The sequence below is a fragment of the Vanessa cardui genome, chromosome 3, assembly GCF_905220365.1.
Source record: "Vanessa cardui chromosome 3, ilVanCard2.1, whole genome shotgun sequence".
NCBI lineage: Eukaryota > Metazoa > Arthropoda > Insecta > Lepidoptera > Nymphalidae > Vanessa > Vanessa cardui.
In genome coordinates, this window is record NC_061125.1 from 223094 (window position 1) to 246357 (window position 23264).

The 23264-nt window shown below is 43.8% G+C and overlaps 1 protein-coding gene across 4 annotated transcripts; it reads right to left on the reverse strand.

Moving 5' to 3' along the window:
- Nucleotides 1-868: 868 nt before the first annotated feature.
- LOC124543318 (translation initiation factor IF-2-like) lies at nt 869-22628 on the reverse strand. 4 transcript variants are annotated; one of them, XM_047121504.1, is made up of 6 exons: nt 22402-22628; nt 2537-2734; nt 1906-2109; nt 1469-1540; nt 997-1203; nt 869-926 (listed from the first exon to the last, which is right to left on the reverse strand). In XM_047121504.1, the coding sequence occupies exons 1-5, from the start codon at nt 22465-22467 to the stop codon at nt 1000-1002; spliced, it is 744 nt and encodes a 247-aa protein (XP_046977460.1). In that variant the 5' UTR covers nt 22468-22628; the 3' UTR covers nt 869-926; nt 997-999. The 4 variants fall into 4 exon arrangements, with proteins under 4 accessions (XP_046977460.1, XP_046977468.1, XP_046977476.1 ...); XM_047121512.1 differs by lacking the exon at nt 22402-22628 and adding an exon at nt 16594-16743; XM_047121520.1 differs by lacking the exons at nt 869-926; nt 22402-22628 and adding an exon at nt 16594-16743 and having other exon boundaries at nt 933-1203.
- Nucleotides 22629-23264: the final 636 nt, after the last annotated feature.

The window sequence follows — 23264 nt, forward strand, 5'->3', positions numbered from 1 at the left end:
GTGCCTGCTGCCGGCATCACAGAAACAATGGAATTGACGTGTTTGTGCTGAGGCCGACCCGCCCGCATCACGTCTCTCGATAATATCGCTACGAGGTAAGAAAACTAATCGAAGTATAAAAATAAATTAAAGTATACGTATAGTAAGATACGCCCGTATCGTCGGCATCGTTGAACACTGAGCTCGGCAAGCGCGGCTCCCGCGCTGTGATATGGTACGACTTACTCTAATCGATACAACCTACATATATATCTTATCTCGAATAACAATTATCTAAACATTAAACAATATGGCAGTCTGTTAGTCTAGTAATACAATGTACGTCGCGAGTGCCGCTCGCCATCGGTACACTCGATGTATAACATTGTCTTAAGTATTAACGTATGATTACAGCTCCGTCTGCGGCACCGAAACTCGCAGACGCTACCCAAAACATTTTTATAATGTCTAATAAAAGTGCACTTCGAATGAACAACAGAATTTGACGACATATTTTATAAATCGCTCTGGTATAAAGTATTTTACAAATAGTAACTCTAAAAAATAACAAGAGATTAGCGTCACCTCGCACTAATAAGATTCTCATGATTCAGTAATATGACAGACCGCACACCATTACTTCGCAACATCGACCCATCGCCGACGGTGCGGACCAACGCACCTCGTCGGCCGATCGGATGCTAGCAAGTAATACAACTCTATTAAATATCTCAATGTTCATAAATTCGTTTCGTTCGCGGCTACAGCTCAGCGCGCAGGATGAGCAGGGCGGAGGGCGCGGAGGGCGCGGGGGGCGCGGGGCGCGCGCGGCGCGACGCCGCGAACTGCGCGTGCACGGCGGCCCAGCGCGCGTCGCGCGACGCGGGCGCGGGCGCGGGGCGGGGCGGGGCGCGCGGCGCGGGGCGGGGCGCCGCCGGCGTCTCGTCCTGCGGGGGTCGGGGTGAGCGTTACGGGCACGCGACTCGCGCTGACTTCGCGCTGCGGGGCGAGGCGTACCTGCTAGAAAATCTTATCGAGTATGGTGTACATGCGGAGGTTGGCCTTCTTGCGCCAGCCGGGCGGCGCGTCGCGCGCGTCGCTGTCGCTGTCGTCGTCGCAGGCGCGCTTGTCGCAGTCGCAGTCGCAGGCGCAGGGCTCCGGCGCCGCGCGGGGCTCCGCCTCGGGCCGCCGCGCCAGCCGCCGCGCCATCACGAACGCTGCTATCTGGGGAGTCGTGTAAGTCGACATTAAAATGAATTTCTCTGATCCATGCAGTTGCGTGAACATACGCAGCCGGTCGGACCGCAAGCCAGTAAAGAAGTAGCAAATTACTTGTAGATCGAGTTTTGGGAAGAAAAATTCTTCAAAAAAAGAAAGAAAGGAAAGATTCGGAGAAGATGAGTTGATTACTTATATAGATCGATCGCTACCAGGAATTGGAATCAAAATCTTATCGAGTACGTTACTCATCATTAAGTGTCGATAATACCTGCAGTATGATGCCGATGACAGCGAACACGGCGATCACGAAGGCGTTGTTGGGCGCTTCCCGCTCCACCTCCTGCGCGTACAAAGTGATTGTTTACCAGTCGATGAGACCGCGGTAAGCTGTGGCAGGTCGTCGTATCCAATTACATTTTATTATCTATGGGCGCACATTCCAACAGATGTCGATAAAGAAGCCCGTCTCGCATTGTTCGGGCCAATTTAGTCAATTGTGGCATTCAGGAGATGTCACGAGATCGAACCGTTCAATAAGAAGTAATAAAGAGCCGCCTACGTCGTCATCGACGCGTGATTATTGATTAAGACTAACCCATATATATCTGTACGTACGTAACTCGTATGTATACGAGTGAGAACAACAACAGTTGAATTGAATGATCTTTTGAAGGGGAAACAAACACAAAAATAGGACAGGCAGACCTCGATCATGTCGTAGAGCGGGCGCGCCACGTCGCGGTAGCGCTCGACGGCGAGCAGCGCGGGCTTGAGGTCGTGCAGCAGGTCCACGCCGTGGCGCGCCAGCTCGGCCTCGGGCGCGCTGCGCCACCACGCCGCCAGCGACGTGGCCATCCACGCGCCGTACGCCACCTCGCTCACGGCCAGGCACGCCACGCCCACCGCGTACTGCAAGCGTCAAGCGACACTGACTCACTACCGCCGTTCACGGAACTACGCTAATGTTCCTCTTTACATTTCAATATAAATATACTTTATTCATCAGGTATAACCACTTTCGAATCGTCATTTTACAGAACCACCTTAATAATTAATTACCGCCTTCATGCTTTTCTGATTGACCTAAAGGTTGACTGGCAGAGAATGCCTTCAGGCAGTCCGCCTTTTGTACCATATACTCTGTGAATAAAGTATTTAAAAAAGAATCCAACCAGAACTAGATAAAGCAACTACCGGTTCGGAATATATATCGTACCGAGGAAAACCAGCAAAGAAATTCATTAGATACTCCTATTCAACATTTGAAGTACATAATGTCGTTAAATATAAGTAAATGATATACATTCGGCCGCTGTCAGAAGCGGGGTGCACTTACGACGTGCAGGCAGGTGCGCGCGGAGCGGTGCGCGGCGGCGGCGGCGACGTAGACGAGCGCGGCGAGCCACAGGCCGGCCGCCAGCACGTAGGCCGCCGACACGCGGTACTGCGTCGCGCACAGGAAGCGGAACCACGTGTAGGTGCTGGGGTCCCACGCCAGCCGCGCCGCCGTCGCCAGCAGCGCGCCGCTGTACATCTGCAACACCAGCCACACTCCGTAAACATATGTATACAAACATATGCGTCAAATAAATCAATAATTAATGTCATCGAAATGTTAAATAAAATAACCAATTAACATTTCATAAATATTTGTTTTGTAATAAAACCAGTGGTAATCAAATTCATTCTGATCAACTTTCCCTAAAATCATGCTCACTTTTTTTATGAAAACGTGATTCAAGTACACAAACGTTATAAGAATGTCCTCAAGCGAGGCCAACGATGACGCTGGCCTCTCTTTTTGCTCTAAAATCATGATTACGCTTTAAAAATCACAATGACAAATCACTTCAAGTGTTTACCGAAACAGATCAGTAGCAAGCAGGAGGCATTCGCGATAAATGGCGAGCTGCCCGCGACCTCGGCTGCCGTGACCGCAGCGCGGCGGGCGCGTCGAGCTAAGCCGACAGCCCAAGAATGCCTAAATGCAAGTCATCGAGAGAACACGTCATTCCCTAACCTGAGGTTAGCGGCCGTGAACGGCGCCGGCTCATTACTCCACCTACAACACATCGGTTGTTCTATTCCGTCGAGTTCTATTGAATGTATTATACTACACAATATCTGCTCTCTTCGTGTCGCAAAAAGTGTCTCTCAGATGATTAGGTATATGAGCAATTTATGTGATGCGGTATTGGCCGATAAGCATGTCTGTAGACTCGTTCATTGAGCAACAAAGATCTTCTGGTTGACACGTATTAACCGCAGGAAACAGCTGAGTCAGATGAGGTCATTCGTCGAAGGCGCGGTTGCATGTGTGCCGGGGCGTCGGGGGCGAGGCGCTCGCTTGCAACACATGCCGGTGCTGATTATAAATAATTACCTAATACGCTTCTATTGTAATCAATATTACCACTGATTGCTGTGTCAATGGGTCATTGTTTACGTTTTTTGTGCAGTTCGGGCCCATTAGGAGTCGTTTCCCATCGCGGCCGGCAGACGGACCGACTGCTCGACATTCAACTTTTGTAGCGACGTTGATCCATTCAGTTATTTTTTTCATCAAGGCAGTCAAGAATTCCGCTACATAATGATTTTCTTTTCACTACAAACTTTTTATTTACCACTAAGGTGCTTTATCATACTATCGTGTGTTATAAAATAAAGTCAGGCGTTCATTTCTACAGTATCTGATCGACTTGGCGCGCTACATAGCAATGGCAAGCATATAAGCAGTTGCTCCTTAAACTGAGATGTCATTTCTACTTATAGCTTCTTTGGACCTGTCCTTCTGCCTGTGACGCTTACACACCTGCACCACTCAAACGCATGTAATGAAATATCATATTCAGCAAGTTTGAACTATTTTTTTACAAATAAATAAGGCGAGCCGCGGGCAAAAACTAAAATATAAATTAATACGAGTATATTAATTAGTGACGGTATTTACAAAACCAGATGTGGCGCTCCCGTATCGTTAACACCGCTGAGCCTCAGCAACGGTGTTATCGACAGAAGAGATGTTATTAGCATTGCATACTGGCTAATCTTGTCCGCCACGGCTATTCTAATTATACAAAAACAGTACCACCCCGAATAACGTCGTCTCATTGGAACCAGGTGATCGCTAATGACCGGACGTCAGGAACACAGCATTAGTATATTCAGAGTATTGTCGTTGCGCGGTTTACAGTTGAAACATTTAAAGTCGAAAGAATCCTATGCTGTTTAAGACCCCTTGTTAATGCTCCCAACGCTCTCAGATGGACTGATCATTGATATGCTACAAACATTCTTACTACCGTTCCTTGTAGTAATCACCATCATCATAATCCGTGCCGATGTCATAATATCCATCGCCCATTGAGTTCGATTGAGTTATAATTGCATTTTATTTACACAATACGTAACAGATAGTATGCTAAATTGATTTAAGATACTTCTATCTACGCAAAAATATAAATAGTAGTCATTTAAGAAACCATTAAACTATGGTGAGCATATTATGTCATATGCATTTTTAGAAATAACTTGTTGAGGATTTTTTTTTATAATTAATTTATTCAGAATTTTAAACGGACCTCCTGATTATAAATGGACAGCACCGCCTCAGAAACAACAGGTTCTTTGTCAACGCTCCACCAACCTTGCGGACTGAAGGGATACAAGGGTCGAACCCTTGTGCTCGTATTTACGTTCATTCCCCTTCAAACTGGAACACAGCACAACGCTGCTAAAGTATTGCTATTCGGCAGTAGAATGTATGCTGAGTGTGACGCGAAACGGATGCACGAAGCCCTACCACCATGTATTACAAGTACCAGCGAGGCTTTTGCTATAATATTCGTTCGAGCCCGCCCAAGGCCGCCGCTGAATAGCACGTCACTGGGTATATCAATGATTTAAATAATAATAGAAACCAAAACAAAACTTATGTTAATGAAGACTATTATCTGCAGTATTTTTCTGTTACTTTCAATGTCAATATATAATTGTATTTGTATTATACACATATATACATTTGTAATATCTCTTGGCGCGACACAGGTATCCTTTAGCAGGCGGTCCTTCTTTCGACTTCTTGCAGCACAAATGATAAAGTGCATAATCATGTACTGTATCAATTTTGATATCAATACAAAAACAACCAACCAATCAAGAATGGTTAAACATTGTTTAGTAAACTATTCCTGGCAGTTAAGTCATATATTTATACTGCAACCAAGATCATCTCATCAATTATACTGCAATGAAGAGTCCAAGTGATGCTTTATTTTCAAGATTCATAATTTTGTTTCAAAAGTCCACCAAAAGTACGGCTCCCGCCATTGTGCGGTCCCGATGTTTCACCTAAGATGACATAATCGCGATATCGAAGTATTTCTTTATTACACGCACATTACATTAATGTAAATATGTCCAGCGTGCCGACACTCTGTATAATTATGTTCCGTTTACTGAATGCTATTGACGTTAGTTCTTGCGCTTAAAACGCGATGACCGGTTTCTGGATCTCGTTTCGTCTATCGACGGCGGAAAGCGGCTTCGGATATAAGAACGGCTGATTTTTTATGTCTTAGTAATCACTCTCTAGAGAATGAAACACTTTGAAGTAAATTATACCTCGTAAATAGATATACTACAGGCTAAAGTCATACATAATCAACCACTAGACTAAAACTGCGAGATTATTATATACATATATTGAGTTTAATATCACGGTTAAGTAAGTGTCGGCGCCGTGGTATCCAACAGCTTTGAATAGACATACTCTCGTTTAAAGGTGCTGGCTCTAGAATTGTAATAGCATATTGCCAAGAAATAAACGAAGGACCAAGTTTGTTAGAGCAACATTAATCTTACAAAATCTGACTTATATGTACAGTGGGTGGCCTGACGTATAGTATAATCGCAGGCGAATAAGACCCAATCGTCACAAATTAGTTAAGTAGCCCCGCGGCCGGCAGGGCACAGGACGTCGGCGGACGAGCGCAGATGCTGCAGCTTAAGGAGCGCCGGTCGCTGACCCGCGCCGCGACACACGCGCTACGTGTTTACTACGAGCACAATAAAATTACTGTTTATTTGCTGAACGTACATCATAATACAACGTCACAAGTATTTATAGCATAACAAATTATGTTACTACATAAAAGCACGTCTTAATAAAATGTGATAATTTACTTAAGCTTATTTCTACAACATTAATGTTTAATTAAACGTTAATAAGAAATGATAAGACAATCCACCACCGGGTGGCTTCAGTCGGTGGTGACTCGGAATTTACATAACAATAAAAATATGTAAAAATAATAAATAAATTATTATTTTTATATAAAATAATAAATAAATTATTATTTTTACATATTTTTAATGTCATCGTTGTTGCTTATTACTTTACTGAATGACAAATCTGTGGTACGTTTTATAGAATGCGATGCATTGATTTTGCAACGGAACCATAACGACTGCTGTGTGTATTGGAATAGAGTACATTCCAACTTGTTTGCAGTCATACAGACATCGCTAGCGCTAGCGGTAGGTATTAGTCGCCTTCTTTTCGCGAGGCGATATATAATGAATCACGGCAACGTGTCGGCTGTGATGACGGCCGCGTAATAAAATTAGTTGTAAATGATATCGTGATTTAGTTGTAAACGTTTTCCTATTAGCTGATTGTCGAAGCCGCCCAAGTGAAGAATCCCCAAAAGATTACACCGTATCACTGTTTGTGTAGAAATAGAGCGATTAATTAAATATTTCGTTACGAGTTAAACGGATTCGAGGAGCGTTTCAATTTGTCAACTGACCGTTTTAATGGCTTAAGTATCGAGCTAGCTTCGCCGCCCGTATTTACGTATTTTTTTTACAAAAGCCGATCTCTAAGGGAAATATTTAATCGATCGAATTGGAGATGGCACGTCTCTCAGCGCGAGGCGGGCGCGGCGCCAGGGCACAGTGAGCTCTGGGCCCGGGCCGCAAGGTGCAAGAGAGATCGCAGCCGATGCTGCGGAGACGTCGGCGCGCCATTGCCCCACTTCGCTCATTGTTGACACTGCACGGCCAAGGATAGGCGACGGCAACAGTGCAGCCCGCTAACAGAAACAAGAAGAAAGGGCTTCGGCAAAAAAATATCTCACAATTTCGATTCACTCCTTGTGATTACCGTGTAATAGTGAAATATCATTCTTATTTGTCAAGTTCAAAGTTAACTAAAATGATATTATTTTCGAACAAGTATACAACATTATAAAAAAAATAATGAATTGCTTTGAAAGTAGTCACATGCACAGCTGTTTACATTCCTTCACTTCATGTATTAGTATTACAGTCTAGAATCCGAATTCGTAACTAAGCCGTGCACGTCACGAAACCTCCTAAGATGACGATTACACGATACACAAGCCGCTCGTAGTCGCTCGGGTCTAACACAACAAACCGTTTACCGTGCCCACATTCCAGTCGCGGCGAGCAGCTGGCTACAGTCGCCTTATAATATCTTCGTTCGTTATTTGTATGTCCGTATCACTTTGTACATAACATATGAATTGTTTTTCTTAATTACAAAACTAGATGTACCCTACACAAACATATGCATAATAAAAACTATTGTATGTACACTACTGGAATTCCTAGAATCATTAAAAAAACATTGTAATATGCGTGATGCGCGGAGTTGACAAGAAACTAAAAAGAAACAAAAAATAAAACTCGTTTCATGTTTTCAATTAGCGACTTCCTCTCATTGAACAGTTGGGCTAATATTTGTTATTCAAATACACTCGCCCGAGGCCCGAGGACGGTGAGCGGCGAGTGTCGAGATCCGAGAAACTAACTTTACGTGATGTCTTAGGGCTACGAATTACACGAGCGATGAGCTTTTTTAATTTTGCACAATTTATTATAATTTATGCTCGGATATTTTTTATATATAGCTACTATGCGGTTCGGTTTCTGTTCGTCATTCATGAGACGCGTGAAGGCTTCCAAGGAGCACATTGCTTGCATGCCGGGCATCAGGTTAACTCGATAAAATATACAGTTCTGTTTTATAAATTCCGTAACGAAACCGAGCGTGATGTTTGCAAAAGTAGACCATTTTCCAAATCAATAACCTTTCCCACTTGTTGCACCGCTGCTGCTGAGGCGTACCTACTTTGAGGTATGAACATTCCGCCCACGTACGTACCCGCGGCCTGCAAACCCTTGCTTGTATTGTACAGTTTAGGTGTCTTGCTCAGGGTTAGGAGGTACATCACCGCCGCTCACCCGTTTAGTGACAGGCCCGTGGGCGACACATTACCGAAATAAGGAATGCTTAATAAATTTACTCATTAAGCAATGTTTACATTAGTGCATATAAAAACATATATTCCTATTACGACTGAATACATACAAACATTATTATAATGCTTAGCACCCAATCTACAAAGCAAAGTTTATCGGCACGTAATTGTTTGTGTTATTATCACGTTAACACTCAGACGCAGCACACTTTCATTATCGTTGATACCTCATCACCAAGTGTCGTGCATTGTTTACGCACATATTATATAAACATGGTTTGTGTTTGTATTTCTGTTCGTACAGCAATGTCCCGAATAAACAAAACAGTCACAAGATCACAAACTTGTCCCTCTTTAGCTCTTTGAATAGTCACTTTACACTTCTTAGTCCTTATTTCCTGCGCCATGTTTTTAACAGGTAAGAATACTCACTGTTGCGTCACAATATATTTACCACAATATTATGTAGGTACCTATACTTATATGTATATTTACAATAATACCGATCACTTTAATAGCATCAGTGATCATTATTGTAGGTATATACAATTTGTACACAATAATAAATCAATAACTATAACAGTGTTATTTTTAATTTGTCCAATTCATCAATTTCAATCATTTGTAAAAATATTCATTAACAAAAAAGTATATTATTCACAAGAATAAATCTATAATAAAAAAAACTTGAAGCTATACTTGTTGACTTTCAGGCAGGCTTTTCACAACTTACTTTGTATTTTAAATGTTGGAAAAGAATAACTACTGAGTTTAATGCGAGTACTTCTCGGTAGAATCTATATTCCAAACCGGTGGTAGCTTCACTTAATATAGTTTCGTAAAGTGTGACTCGAAAGAGCTTGTAAAACTTGAATGTATATTTTGATTTTGTGTATTTTGGAATGTCGATTCTCCCAAGACGCGACAAGGAATTCCAGGAGCGACTCATTTCCGACAATCAATGTCTCAATGACACGAGTTAATTAAATTAATTATTATTTATCCTGCATGGACGTCAATCGATGTTTTGTTCTGCGGCTATTTATATCGAGTCATACGCGCTATTTATCGTCATTATTTTATTTGAGCAAAAGTTGCACAAAGTAAGTTGACTTATGTATATGTCGGATCGACAGCGACATCAGTACGATCGTCAGACATCATAGGGGCGTATTACTAGGGTGATCGAGCAAAGAGGAAACCACGAATACAGGAATACGTTTACTCTACGTTTAAAGTACTTATACACTTAGTAGGAATTCAGTATCACACTGTATCACACTTGGCAACGAAGCGAATGACAGTTCCTAGGATGGAGGTACTGATCTTCACGAGAGCGGAATCGTAAGTGAGTCGTCTCTGAGCGCCTCCACCGGGTAGGCTCCGTCGTAGCACGAAGTTAGTCGCGTCGTGACGTCACGATAGTGCTGCCGCCTCGCGGGATTCGTGCCGCGCTTCGTTACGCTAAGGAATTCATGACCGTCTCCGACACGGCCATCCTGCTTTACACACGTCCCCGTGTGTTATTCTGAAATAATGAAATCGTAGCACAGTATACACCGTTCGGCCACCTCTGACACTAAACATTACAACTAACTTAGCATTGTAATGAAACTAAAATAAACTTCCTGGCTTATGTAACAATTTTGATTTATTATCATTTAAGTTTCAAAAGAAAACAGAAAAAAACAAATCATCTAATGAAATTACAATTAAGACAACTAGAAATGCTAGAGCAGCTAAGTACCGCTTGTGTCACTATCCACAATCATTAAATCATTAAAATTTACTAGACTTAATCTGAATTCACTATACATGAATCTCGAACAATGAATCTTATTCGTGGCCTGTGGCTTTTCCATAAGCCCCTCTAACACATCCTGTGTTCTTTCTCTTGCATTCTACCAATGCCGACTCTCCCAGAGTCTATGGTCTCTACAAGACCCGACCTCCGCCAGAGCCACCCGCGCACCGCGTATCCACGGACTACTTAAAGCAGATACCGATTTCTAACGGACTACGGCTACGAAATGGCTACTGGTACGGTCCGACCAGCCGAACTAAGATGCACCATCATTACCGTCATCACTCAATTCAATTTCTTCAACTTCCAGTGGTACTTGGCCCTCGGGCATTCGACCTAATCTATCATGCGCGTACTTGTAAGTACGTTTACAGTTTAGTGCTCATAATTTATGGCGTATCCCATCTAACACGTCAACAACTTTAAGTGGCCCTTCAAATTTTGGGTCTTATTTATTTTGGTTGAATTCTTTGTTTTGAAGTAACACAAAGCCATCAACAGAAAACTTATTCAACCTCGCCTTGTACTGTCAAACCGTTTTTTGTCATACTGAGCCGCACTTGAAATCGATAGAGCTGCGTTTTCTCTGACTCGTTCGATATCTACGTCCTTATTTCCGTCATAAATCTTTAAATTAAGAGGGCGTGCGACTTTACCGATAAGTAATTCGAGTGGACTAGCTTTTCGTCACCCTATTGACTGTACCATTTAACGCAAGCTTTACGTCGCTTAATGCATCCTGCCACGACTTATCGCTCGATTCAACCGCGATAAGCTTCGGTTTTTTTTTTACATGCGAATTTCAATTGCCTTTACTTCAAAACCTAGGAACTGTACACGCGTCTTTAAAAATGAACATTATTTTGAAGTTAAGTGAGAAACCTGCTTTAGATAAAACCTCCAATACCGTTTTTAATCTCTCTAAGCCCTATTCTCCAGTTTCCGAAATAATCAAAGTGTCATTAACATACACTACAATGTAGCTTTAGCTTAAATCATCCAACGCAATCATCAAAGCACACTGAAAAACTGAAATAGCGTTACAAAGATCAAAAGGCATAGCTAAGAATTCATACTGCCCATTAGGCGTTACAAACGTGGTTCGTGCAATTGATTCTTTATTTACCGGTATTAAATGGAAACCACTAGCGCAATTTAATTTTGTGAAGATATTTGCACCGGTAAGTCGCGAAATCTGATCAGAAATTAACGGTAACGGGTACCTATCCGGGACGGTATTTTTGATCAGCTCACGGTTAGCTCTATTAGCGGGGCTTGCAAAGGGTGAATTACTCGGTCGTATAATTTTGGCATCTAAAAACTTATTTACTCGTTCTTGCATTACTTTTCGTTTCTCCGGTAAACAGCGATACGGTCGTCTTTGAACAGTTTTATTCGGATCTATTAAGCAAATTTCTAGCTCATAAGTGTTAACGCATGTAGTAGGAAAATGTCGACAAGTTATTATTTACGTTCGTTTGAAATGTCAGTATTTATCTCGTCAAAGTTATTTGTACAGGTCGGGGCATGTTTTGTAGCACACGAATTAATAACGTTACTTTGTGCCAGAGTAAGCTCAATCGTTCTTATGTTAACCACAAAACCCGAAAACAAAATCTCGCGACCTATCATAAAAATATACGCTACGCAAATACTCATTAGACAAGGCATGAAATAAGATTTCTGTCGGATACTCGTTAATCACTATACTACACAACATTCGTACAGTGCTCTTAACAACGTAACAACATTGTTTAAACGTTTATTTCACAAATTCTTAGCACAACTTTCTTGTACTAACGAGCACTCGGCTCCTGAATCAAAGTGAAAAATGATTGACTGACCGTTATGCGTTAGTAATCCTGAAGGAGTCTTGACCATGCACATGTCGACTCAGCGTTCAGCTCGGGGCACGGCGCTTGACGTGGCGGAGGCAGCAGTAGGGGCGACGCTCCCGCAGCGCGTAGCGATGTGTCCCGGTTGTCCGCACTTGAAGCAGATGAGGACTCCTTTCGGTGTTGACTGCTGCATCGAACGGGCCTGTGTATTCACTGGCTGAGGGTGCTTCTTAACTTCCTTCCCTCTGTAGCGACAATCGACTTGCTTGTGTCCGAGTTTCCCGCATTCGTAGCATTTGAGCGGTAACGTTGACATACGGGCTCGCTTCGCAGTGTCCGCCGCGTTGTTTACGTCTTGTGACACTTTGCGTTTCAAATATGAGTACGCTTGTAATTCTTTCTGTAGGTTATGGCGTGTAGAAATCTCGGTAGTGAACGCAAGTCGCTGTAATCTAGTATCGATTTGAGCCAAATGAGCTAGCACAACCGATACCGCAATTTGTTCAGTACTTGCATTCTTCCAACGATTCATCAATGACGACAGTACTCGGCTAGCATAGGCGGCGTAGCTTTCTCCCTCGTTAGGCTTGCTGGTGTTCAACTGCATGAGGATAGCTGGGATGGTCTCCGTCGGAACAAACCTCGCTGAAAAAAGCTCTTTGAGTTGAGGCCATGTGATTCCGGAGTAGGTAACTTGTGACAGCCAAGTCGACGCAGTTCCTTTTAAAGCTTTGCTGAGCGCGACTATTAATTGAGATCCTTCGAGTGGGTTGTCCGAAAGGCACAGGTCTGCGGTTGCACACCACGATTGAGGGTCCGCTTCTGGCTTGTCAGGATTGAACTCGGGCAGAGTCACGTTATTGCTGGATCGCGGCGTATTCAGTGCTTGTATTAGCGCGTGCATTTGCTCATTTTGCATGTCGAGCATCTTCTGCCATTGACTTGTTTGAATATTATTTTCACTTGGTTTCTCATTTACTCGATTGAATCCCACTTCTGATGTCGGATCGACAGCGACATCAGTACGATCGTCAGACATCATAGGGGCGTATTACTAGGGTGATCGAGCAAAGAGGAAACCACGAATACAGGAATACGTTTACTCTACGTTTAAAGTACTTATACACTTAGTAGGAATTCAGTATCACACTGTATCACACTTGGCAACGAAGCGAATGACAGTTCCTAGGATGGAGGTACTGATCTTCACGAGAGCGGAATCGTAAGTGAGTCGTCTCTGAGCGCCTCCACCGGGTAGGCTCCGTCGTAGCACGAAGTTAGTCGCGTCGTGACGTCACGATAGTGCTGCCGCCTCGCGGGATTCGTGCCGCGCTTCGTTACGCTAAGGAATTCATGACCGTCTCCGACATATATATAAATATTGGACAACATCACATACAAATCTCTAGATCCCAATGTAAGTAGTTAAAGCTAGTGTTATGGAAAATCTGAAATAATGTCGGTACCACAAACACCCAAATCCAAAACAACAAAAGAAAACTAGTAAATTTTCAACAACGACTCGGCCGGGAATCGAACGCGGAGTGGCGCGTGGCGTACCCATGAAAACCGGTGTACAGACTACTCGACCACGGAGGTCGTCAAACTTTGCGGAGGCGGAGACTTGGTGTTAGAAGTGTTTCCTACTCTGAGCCCGCACATAATGTTTGTTGAGAAGTTTGAGTTTTTCTTGAAAAAAGTCTATGAAAAAATCAGTATAATCTGGCAATGTAATAACGATTACAGAAATCGATGTTCTAATGAAGGAGAGCCGCGTGAGGAAACCGGCATGTGTCAGGTGATATGTTTCCCAACTTTAACAGACGCTAACGTTGAATGAAAACAGTTTCTTCACTTCACGCCAAATTGATACAGCATTAGAGTAAGACTGTTATGGGACATCAGTAGTCGCCCGTGGCTTCGCTCGCGTTTTAGCTGATGCTCATTAGGTGTCAGCTATAGAAAAGCCTGTGTGCTTTCCGTGATCCAGATTGCTGCATACCAAACATCAAAGTCCAATCATTGGTCAGTTTCACATTTATAATATTAGAATACATTTCAACAATGAAATATCCCACCACTATACGATCGGAATCAATATCAGTAGTATCATTTGTTAAAACGAAACGATTGCTAATCTTTACATAAGCAAGTGATAAATAGCATTTTTTGTAGCCCCACATTGACCCAACGGGTTAAACCGGACTGACGTCCGTGTATAGATTTGAAGGGCGGCGGGGCGGGGGGTAAAGGGGGGCAACGAGAGATTGTCTCGAGATTTTCAACCATCGTTCAATTTGGTCGATTGACGGCCCGTATTTACATCTGTTGTGTGTATACATAGCAACTTGAAAGCATTCCACTGCCGGACAAAGGCTCCTGTACTCTGGAGAAGTAGTTTTAGAGTTTATTCCGCCACGCTAAACCGGCGCGTGTCGGTGTTGTGAGATACTCTTTAGGTAGACATGTGAAATGCAGATGTGTCCCGAGCCCGCCGACTGCGAGATGAGTGTTACGATACACATCAAGAGGATGAAAACCAAATACAGCTCCTTATTTTCCATTGACAGCCATACTCCACGTTTACATTGTAGTTCACAGCAGTAATTTCTTTAAATAAGGTTTAATTATAACGATTTCGTCGTATTTTCCTGTCTTACGAGAACTGTCATAACAAAAGCATTATTTACAATATACATTGTTTTATCGCGAATGACGCCAGACTGCAATATTAATAGAAAAACCTTCGGCCAATAACACGAATTACGGAACATTTGCGCTGTGGTATTCCCCGCTTGTTTCTCAAACTTGCTCATTTTTGGTATAAATGAAAGCTTTATAGGTTTCATTTCATAGTGAATTGCATTATATTCTAGGAATACTTAATGTAAAAAAATTATATTATTATGTCGGAATGTAAAACCAGATACGGACAATGCACGCTCGTAACAAAGACCGGAGCGGTGCGAACCCGTCGCCGCGTTATTACACATTACTCATAATATTTATCTGCATTACGTTATCTTTGAACAGGTATTTATTGGAATTTCTATTATTTTACGATCACTGCAAAGTACAAGGCGATGCCACGTGAGGCGTGGGAGGATCAAACTAATAATTTCGCTTAATGAAGGAACAAAGCCATGTATCCTAAACCGTATTTTTTAAAGTTTATAAAGTACATTGTATGTACAAACTAACTTTGCCACGCGGTTTCTGCCACGTTCAATTTGCCCTTCACATGTTGTATGCTATATCGGAATAGCCGCGATAGTTCAGTAGTTAGAGCACATACATTTGATCCGTTGATTGCGGTTCGAAGTTCAGACTGTAATTTTCAATATGTTTCATTCAATTCAGCATGCTACATTCAATGTCGTATGCGGTCTGCGTTTAGTTCCCAAGTGTTCTCAAACTAAAATATTTTATAAATCGGACGTGAAGTTTTTAATGAACAGCGCGATTAATCATACATTTCTTTTATAACATAAATATAGGTAAAGAGATTACTTTTAGTTTTAAACATTTTCATAACGAAATAAAAATAAATTTGTGAAGTTTGCCAGCAACGTTTAATTATGAACGACGAGAAGGTTAATGCGAATATAAATCCAGCTAAAATCTGCAAGCACCCTCCACTCTCGCAATGCTCTTTCGCTACCACTCGTTACCTTCCGACCGCATACCATTTGATATCGTACACTAAGACTTTGCAATTGTGCTTAATTACGCGCTCCATTCGCTTGGCTGATGTTATTACAGCTAATTATATTATCATGATTAATATATTGAAATCATATCCCAGACGTGGCTCCGGTCTCCGTTACAGTTTCCTTGCATGTGTGCACGGATTCCTACGCACACCTTGACACACTTGCGTGTAGACACGCAGCCTAGAGGGTCGCAGGTACTCCGTGCACGGGGTAGGCGCGACTCTCGTGTCTCCCCCTCAGGGTTCCTCAGTAGGAGTAGTAGTCTCGGTAACCCGGGAGCTGCGTCCACTTCAGCCGCACAAAGTGGGTCAGCCGTTGACACGCGATGTTACGGCATTGAAATATTAATGACTTCATGTTTTACGTGCTACATATTTTTCTTTTAATTGTTCTGCTAACAAATTGTATTGAATATGAATGAATCATCATTCATTTTCTGTTCATGATTTTCGTTTCGTTTTAAAATAAAGAGCGCATTCGGCGGAAGTTTAATCGGAGCTAATGAGCGCGGTTGGAACACTCGTCGCGTTAACTTTCCTGATCAACGCGCTCCGAACTCTTAACACTTGCGAGTAACGAGCACGTTCCACAACGTTTTGTTTTAAAACAAAATCTATGGGCGAGCATGTAACACGCCCTGTGATTGTAATCATCACATGCAGTAACAATATAACTAACAACAATATTAACGACAAAACAAACATAGCGATGCGATGAATAATATAAATGACTTACAAACCACGTGTCCTCACCTAGATAATCAGGCATTCGCTCGGTTTAGCTAACTAAGCATAACAAGGATACAATATAATAGATATTGTTCGCGAAGTTACCCGATCGCGCTATCAAGTAACGCGATATCCTCGCCGCGCGCCGTATACTCAAATATCTGCACGAACAGAAATATATCGAGAGCTCGCCGAGTCGATTGACGTGTAAATCAATCGCTGATATAACGTTGGAACGTTCCTGGCTCTCAGAACTGTATTCGTGTCCGAGGCAGATTTAATAATTAGGTTCTTCGCTGGCACTTTGTTCTTAACTCAGTTTCGCATTAATAAAATAAATCGAGAACAATGGAGCGGCGGGGCTGCGGTTCTGCAAAGATAAAAGCGGTTTTTATCTTAAGAGGCTTTGCTCAACATTAAAGCTCTCTCAACCTCTTTCAGTCGCAAAACTATTTTTTAGCCCTCGTGGAACGTGATCATTTGTTTTATCATTAAATGCACACCAGGCTCGCTTACGAACGTGGCTCGGTGACTTACAATCTGCATCAACGACTAGCAGCGGATGTGTTCGCACTTCGCGCTTGTTACTCGACATTTACATCGAAAACCCATCGCGAGCGAACCTTGAGGCAGTTCTGACATTTCAAAGGAGTAGCGAGCAAGTCTGATGGGCCGTTAAAGAGGTATCGATGTTACGCTCGCCTCTCGCCAGTCGACGGTAGTCGTGTTACATTTTGTAATCTTCGTAAGGTGGATGAGAAGCGAAAGATAAGAACACACGTGCGTTCGAACACTAATCGACAATAATAATAATTGATATGTAGATAAAATAATTTTGGTATGTTACTATTTTTTTAAAAGGTTCAAACAATGATAGGCCAAAAATCTGAATCTGGAAGTAATAGAGCTCCCGGAGAACCGTTCTTATAGAAAGCAAAGACGGTAAATGAATACCAAAATTATACAAACGGGCGTCGTCCGTTCAAGATGCGCATCACAATGAACGGCTTTCTCGGTATTTTGTTAGTTATGCCAACGTCCCGATAAAGGCACAACTAGCGACTTGTCGTCGGGGTCACTACCAAGGACAAATGTTATAGGTCACGCTGTCTTCTTATTGTGTGCTGCGAAGGTTTTATATCGCGATGAAGTTTTTGTTTATGATGCGTACAAGTGGTTTACAATTACATTAAGTTGCACTTATGGAATGAGAAAAACGTAACACGACACCGGTTTTGATTTGAAGCTCGCGTATATTGAATTTGTGCGCTGAGCTATCGCCTATCAGTTTTTTTTTTTTTTTTTTTTTTATGGAATAGGTGGCAAACGAGCAGGAGGCTCACCTGATGGAAAGTGACTACCACCGCCCATGGACATCTGCAACACCAGGGGGCTTGCAGGTGCGTTGCCGGCCTTTGAGAAAGGAGTAGGCTCTTTTCTTGAAGGTTCCCATGTCGTATCGGTTCGGAAAAACCGCCGGCGACAGCTGGTTCCACAGAGTGGTTGTGCGAGGCAGAAAATGTCTAAGAAATCGCGCTGTTGTGGATTTTCGGACATCAAGATGGTGCGGGTGAAACTTAGAATTTTGACGAGATGTCCGAAGGTGAAATTCAGCAGCCGGGATTAATCCGAACAATTCCTCGGAACATTCCCCGTGAAAAATTCGGTAGAAGATGCAGAGTGATCCAACATCTCTACGCAAAGCCAAAGGATCAAGGAGATCGGAAAGGGCTTGATCGTCGATAATTCGAGCCGCTCTACGTTGGATGCGGTCAAATGGAAGGAGCTGGTACTGGGGAGCACCCGCCCAGAGGTGAGAGCAGTACTCCATGTGAGGCCGAATTTGCGCCTTGTAAAGTTTTAGGCGATGGGCCGACGTGAAGTACTGTCTCGCCTTGCTGAGCACACCGAGCTTCTTTGAAGCCAATTTGGCTTTGCCTTCCAATTGACCGCGGAACTGAACGAGGCTCGAAATATCAACGCCAAGTATTCCGATACTACCTGTAGCGGCTATCGGGATGTTCTCAAATCGTGGAGATACGACAAATGGTGTTTTTTTAGCGGTTAACGCGCAAACTTGCGTCTTTTTGGGGTTGAAATGGACTAAATTTAGCCGGCCCCAGTTCGAGACTTCGTTTAACGAAGACTCGATTTCAGACACAAGTTTGTTCCGGTTTTCTTCGACGTTTTCCCGAGAAATATTAGCGCGGCCGGTGTATAAGGTGTCAACGGTACTGTCGTCTGCATAGCAATGAATGTTCCCGATTTGCAACAAATCATTGATATGCAGAAGAAACAGAGTGGGTGATAGGACGCAGCCTTGTGGAACACCAGCATTGACGAATTTTAAGTCAGAGCATGCACCGTCGACAACGACCTTGATGCTCCGATCTGCCAAAAAGCTGGTAATCCAATTGCATAATTTCCCGGGAAGCCCATAAGAAGGAAGCTTCGAAAGAAGCGCTTTGTGCCATACGCGATCGAAGGCCTTCGCTATGTCCAAGCTGGCTGCTAATGCCTCCCCCTTGCTCTCAACTGCTTCAGCCCACCTGTGAGTAAGGTAAACTAGAAGATCACCGGCTGAGCGACCCCGACGGAAACCATACTGGCGGTCACTAATCAGCTGATTCTCCTCTAGGTACCGCAGGAGCTGGCAGTTAATAAGGGACTCCATTATCTTGGAGAGCAAGGAGGTGATGGCTATAGGCCTATAATTGGACGGATCTGAGCGGTTGCCTTTTTTAGGGATCGGATGCACCAAAGCAGTCTTCCAGGAGTTCGGGACGACGCCTAATGCGTAGGATTGCCGGAAAAGACGCGTTAAGACCGGTGCCAACTCGGGAGCACATGTCCGTAGCACGATTGGAGGGATGCCATCGGGTCCACTCGACTTGTGAATGTCCAAGGAAAGAAGTGCTTTCCGAACTGCACTTTGCCGAAATTTAACCTCCGGCATCGTCGTATCACATCGCGGGATTGATGGAGGTGACTTTCCTTGGTCATCCAGAGTCGAGTTCGACGCGAAGAGAGACCCTAAAAGATCGGCCTTCTCCTTCGCGGTATGGGCCAATGACTCACCGTCCCTGTGCAAAGACGGAAAAGAAGGCTGACAGAAATTCCCTAGGACAGCCTTAGCGAGAGACCAGAACGCACGTGTTCCTGATGGGAAGCGCACCAGTCTCTCGCCAATTCTGCCAATGTACTTCGACTTCGCCTCAGCTATCACGTTTTTGAAGGACCTGGAGGCAGAGTTATATTCCTTTCTGAATGTGCTGGTGTTTGTATCACGAGACGCCGATGCGTTAGCCCAGTCTTGGTAGCGTTCCCATTTTCGGCGTGAAGCCGTCTTACAGAGGCGACCAAACCAGGGCTGGGACTTGCCACCAATGGGCACCGCAGAATATGGAATGAAAAGTTCCATGCCCTGAAGCACCACATCGGCGACAGAGTCAGCAACAACGCTCGGATCATCCATCGAGAAACAAACTCGCCCCCATGGGTAAGATGCAAAGAAGGACCGCATCCCATCCCAATCTGCTGACTTGTAGTGCCACACGCGACGACAGCCCGCGAAACGAGGTCGTGAGTATCGTGTAACTGGCACTGTACTCCGGACGAGACAGTGGTCCGACGAGCCCAGAGGGGGATCGACGACAATCTTATAGCCGTCCGGATGCGAAGTCAGCAGAAGGTCCAACAGGGAAGGTGTATGATCCTCCACGTCCGGTATTCGCGTTGGCGAGGTGACCAGTTGTGTCAAATCGTAAGCCAAAGCGAAGTCGAGAACAGATCTACCCGCATGATCAGTGGTGCGTGATCCAAGCCACTCTGTATGATGAGCATTGAAATCGCCCAGAATAATGATCTCTGCGGATGGAGTCTGCTGCAGCACGGAATCTGTAGCCAATTGGACGTGCTCAACCAGTCGGTCGGTTTCGGCATTACCGCTATGGGACCTATAAAGGCACGCGTAGATTCGCGGATGGTCGTCGCAGTCTACGCGCAGCCAGATAATTGATAGGTCCTGCCCTTCAAGGCTGCCGAGGCGTCGAGAGCAGATATCATCTCTGACGTAAACGCACACCCCAGCTCGTGGCACAAAAGTATGCTCCAATTTGTACCCGGGGTAAGAGAGAAAAGACGTATCGGCAGGAGAAGATATCTGGGTCTCGGTAAGAAAGAGCAAGGCCGGCTTCGCCGTCTCAAGGTGAAAGTGAACGGCATTCAAGTTGGAGTTGAGTCCCCTTATGTTGCAGAAGTCCACAGCGAGTGTGGTAGGGGTTGCCTTATGATGCCTGCTCCGCTTGCCCCGAACAGTGGCGAGCGCAAAATTGCCCCCCCCAGAATTCGGAGGGCAGCCTGGGCATCCCTGCTCAGGCGGTGTACGTCCTGAGCATGGATGCCCAGAGAGGGATTCTCCATCGCAGTCGCTGATGGTACCCTCCTGGGGTAATGTCACCAAATTCTGCACAACCATGTTTTGGGGGGAGAGGGATCGGGCCTCCGGAACTCTCACTTACCGGACGAAACGCGGTAGCATAGCTACCACTTCACGCCGATTTTAAGTGAGAGAGTGGTACTTCCCCGGGCGTGCCGGCCCATTCGACTGCAACCGAGAGGTATGCAGTGTGGCACTACCACTTTTAAAAAAAGTGTCGACCTCAGAGGTCAACTGACCTAGAAGCGCGGCGTTAAGTCAGCGGCTAGCTTCTAGCCGATTAGTTGCTCGCTGACATTTTAATGTTTATCGATATCTGACGACTGAAGACTTTTAAGAGATTTTGACGATAGACGATCCATTATGAATTATTAGTTTAATAAATATTAAACACTTATAAATCAACTGCTCATTTTAAAGTGTAATTAATTATATAATACACTCATTGTATATTCATATTGTTCATATCTTTATCGGACTACTCAACTGAGCATAAATACTTAAGATGAATAACATTTTGATGTGTCCGGAGTCAACATATCTATTTAATTTGTATTACCCTCACTCGTTGGCTGTCAAATAATAGTTAGCCACCGCTTGCAAAACAAAAACAACCTCAACCCTCAGACTTAGAGAACAGATTTAGACGACATTTTGGAATTGTACTGAATATAATTCTACATTTTAAACGTTTTCTCGATCCTGCTGTTAAGGCATATTAAACTATCGTATCGTGTCGGATCCATATCTGCCGCCTAGTATAGATAATTATGAATCATATTCAGTTGTTAGCGCTTATTAGCCTGCCTAAAACCACTCGATACAGGTCTATAAATATTAGTCATGCTCGAGGTTAAAAGTATTACATCAGAATACAAACTACAATCCTGTAGCAAATTATGCAAAATCAAACATTCAAAAATTGTAAGATATTTGGGTCACGAATTATGCACGTACAGAGAAGCTCGGCGGGTCGGCAGGGTGCGTGTATTGTGCTCCTATGTTTGTATCGCGACGCGAGTGCCTGAAGCAGGTAGCAAAGCGTCGCGTCGTCGTCGAACTTTAAAACTTGTGCATTGTTTTTATTAACACTACGACATGAATACCAGGGAAGGTAGGAAGTTACAAAAATATCATAACATATTATAGTCAGAAAATAATAGTTTAACTTCACCTTTAATAAAGCATTAAATTATAAATAATACTGATTGAAACCGAAAGCTTCGTACGTCAAATTCAATCAAATATTTTCGATAAAACAATGTTTAAATTTAGAAAAGCACTAAAACATTATGAAAACATAGTTGTATAGGAACCTGATACATGAATAACAAACCGTCTGTTACAAATCTGCAAGTTTTAATTCATGTTTAGTTAATTTTCAAAAAGCTTACCGCAAAGGCAATGTTGATGAAGATGAAGATTTTGTCGGCAGTGCAGAGTCCGCGGCCGCACCCCATGGTGTGCGTTCGTAGCGAGGCTGGCAGGTGCTGGTCACCGTCACCGAGTCACAGTCACGGGCGCACAGCACAACATCGGGAGCGACGACGAGCGACTACACGCGACACGTAAGTCTCGAAGCGCGCCTCGTAAGGCACTGGGGCGCGGCGGGCGGCGGCGGGCGGCGGCGGGCGCGGGTCGCTCGCGATGTGACGAGCGCCGAGCGCCGAGCGGAGCGCGTGGCCGGTCGGGAGCGCGCCCCGCGACCCACTCCGCACACCCTGCTCCCCGCCGCTCCACGCGCCCTGTTAGCGTAAGCCCGTCTAAACCGATCGGCGATCACTCTCCGCGCTATGACGGACACTCTGGTTCCTCCGTCCTCGTCTCGTATGGACTCAGAGGTCGGGATTAATCGTGAATTTTCGAAAGTTCCGAGTCAACCGAATGAAAAACCTAACTTTCTTTCACAGTTGTTGATCTGAACGGAGCACACAACTAAATATGGGGATAAGAATATCCCTCGGAATATTTATTTTGAATATATGTAATTGATTAATTAAATGTTGATAATATATTAATCTATATTCGTTATTGATATGATAAACACAAACAAACATTAACTTCAATATATGATAAAGTAAATTCGAAACATATTATGATATAGTAGCTAACCGGCCCAGCTTCTCAGGGGTGCAACGCTGACACTAAATCGTCGTAAAATATAAAACAAAGTCGCTTACCGCTGTCTGTCATTATGGAGGCTTATATCTTTAAATTACGCAACAGATTTTGATGCGGTTTTTTGTAATAGACGAAG